The following is a 434-nucleotide window of genomic DNA, read 5'->3' as shown; positions in this document are numbered from 1 at the left end:
CCTCGGGTGTGCTGGAGCCCCGGGGGGGTGAGGCTGCGGGGGCTGGCAGCCTGAGGCGGGCAGGTGCCGGGGGATCGATCCTGCTGGCGCTGGGAAGTCCGGTTTCACTGGTCCTGCAATCCAGGCTGGGGGAAAAGGATTTCCCACGAGGGACCAGGTTGAGGCAGGGCCCCTCACCGGGGCATCGCTGGCGACAGGGAGGCTGGTGTCATGGGGAGGACGGGGCGGAGAGTGACTCTCATTTGTTCTTGGCCAGCAGGCGGTACAGCGTGAACCCTACCAGCGCAGTCACCGCTGTCCCCAGAGCTACCCGGAGCCAGAAGGACGCGGCTCCCAGCTCCACGGCGTTCAAGTGGCTGCAAGGCAAGAGAGAAGAGGGCAGTGAGTGAGGGGCAGAGCCGGCTGTCCAAAACTCCGAGCTCCCCGGCAGCCCA

At 67.1% G+C, this 434-nt stretch overlaps 1 protein-coding gene across 1 annotated transcript in view; it reads right to left on the bottom strand.

Moving 5' to 3' along the window:
• Positions 1 to 238: 238 nt before the first annotated feature.
• Positions 239 to 434, bottom strand: part of RHOT2 (ras homolog family member T2) — a 10,301-nt gene continuing 10,105 nt past the window's right edge. Inside the window, exon 19 of the mRNA XM_010133936.1 lies at positions 239 to 356. Within this exon, the coding sequence (XP_010132238.1) occupies positions 239 to 356 (118 nt within the window). The remainder of the gene's footprint in view (positions 357 to 434) is intronic.

Source organism: Buceros rhinoceros, unplaced genomic scaffold (assembly GCF_000710305.1).
Source record: "Buceros rhinoceros silvestris isolate BGI_N320 unplaced genomic scaffold, ASM71030v1 scaffold37653, whole genome shotgun sequence".
Classification (NCBI taxonomy): Eukaryota; Metazoa; Chordata; class Aves; order Bucerotiformes; family Bucerotidae; genus Buceros; species Buceros rhinoceros.
This window is presented reverse-complemented; position numbering and strand designations above follow the sequence as displayed.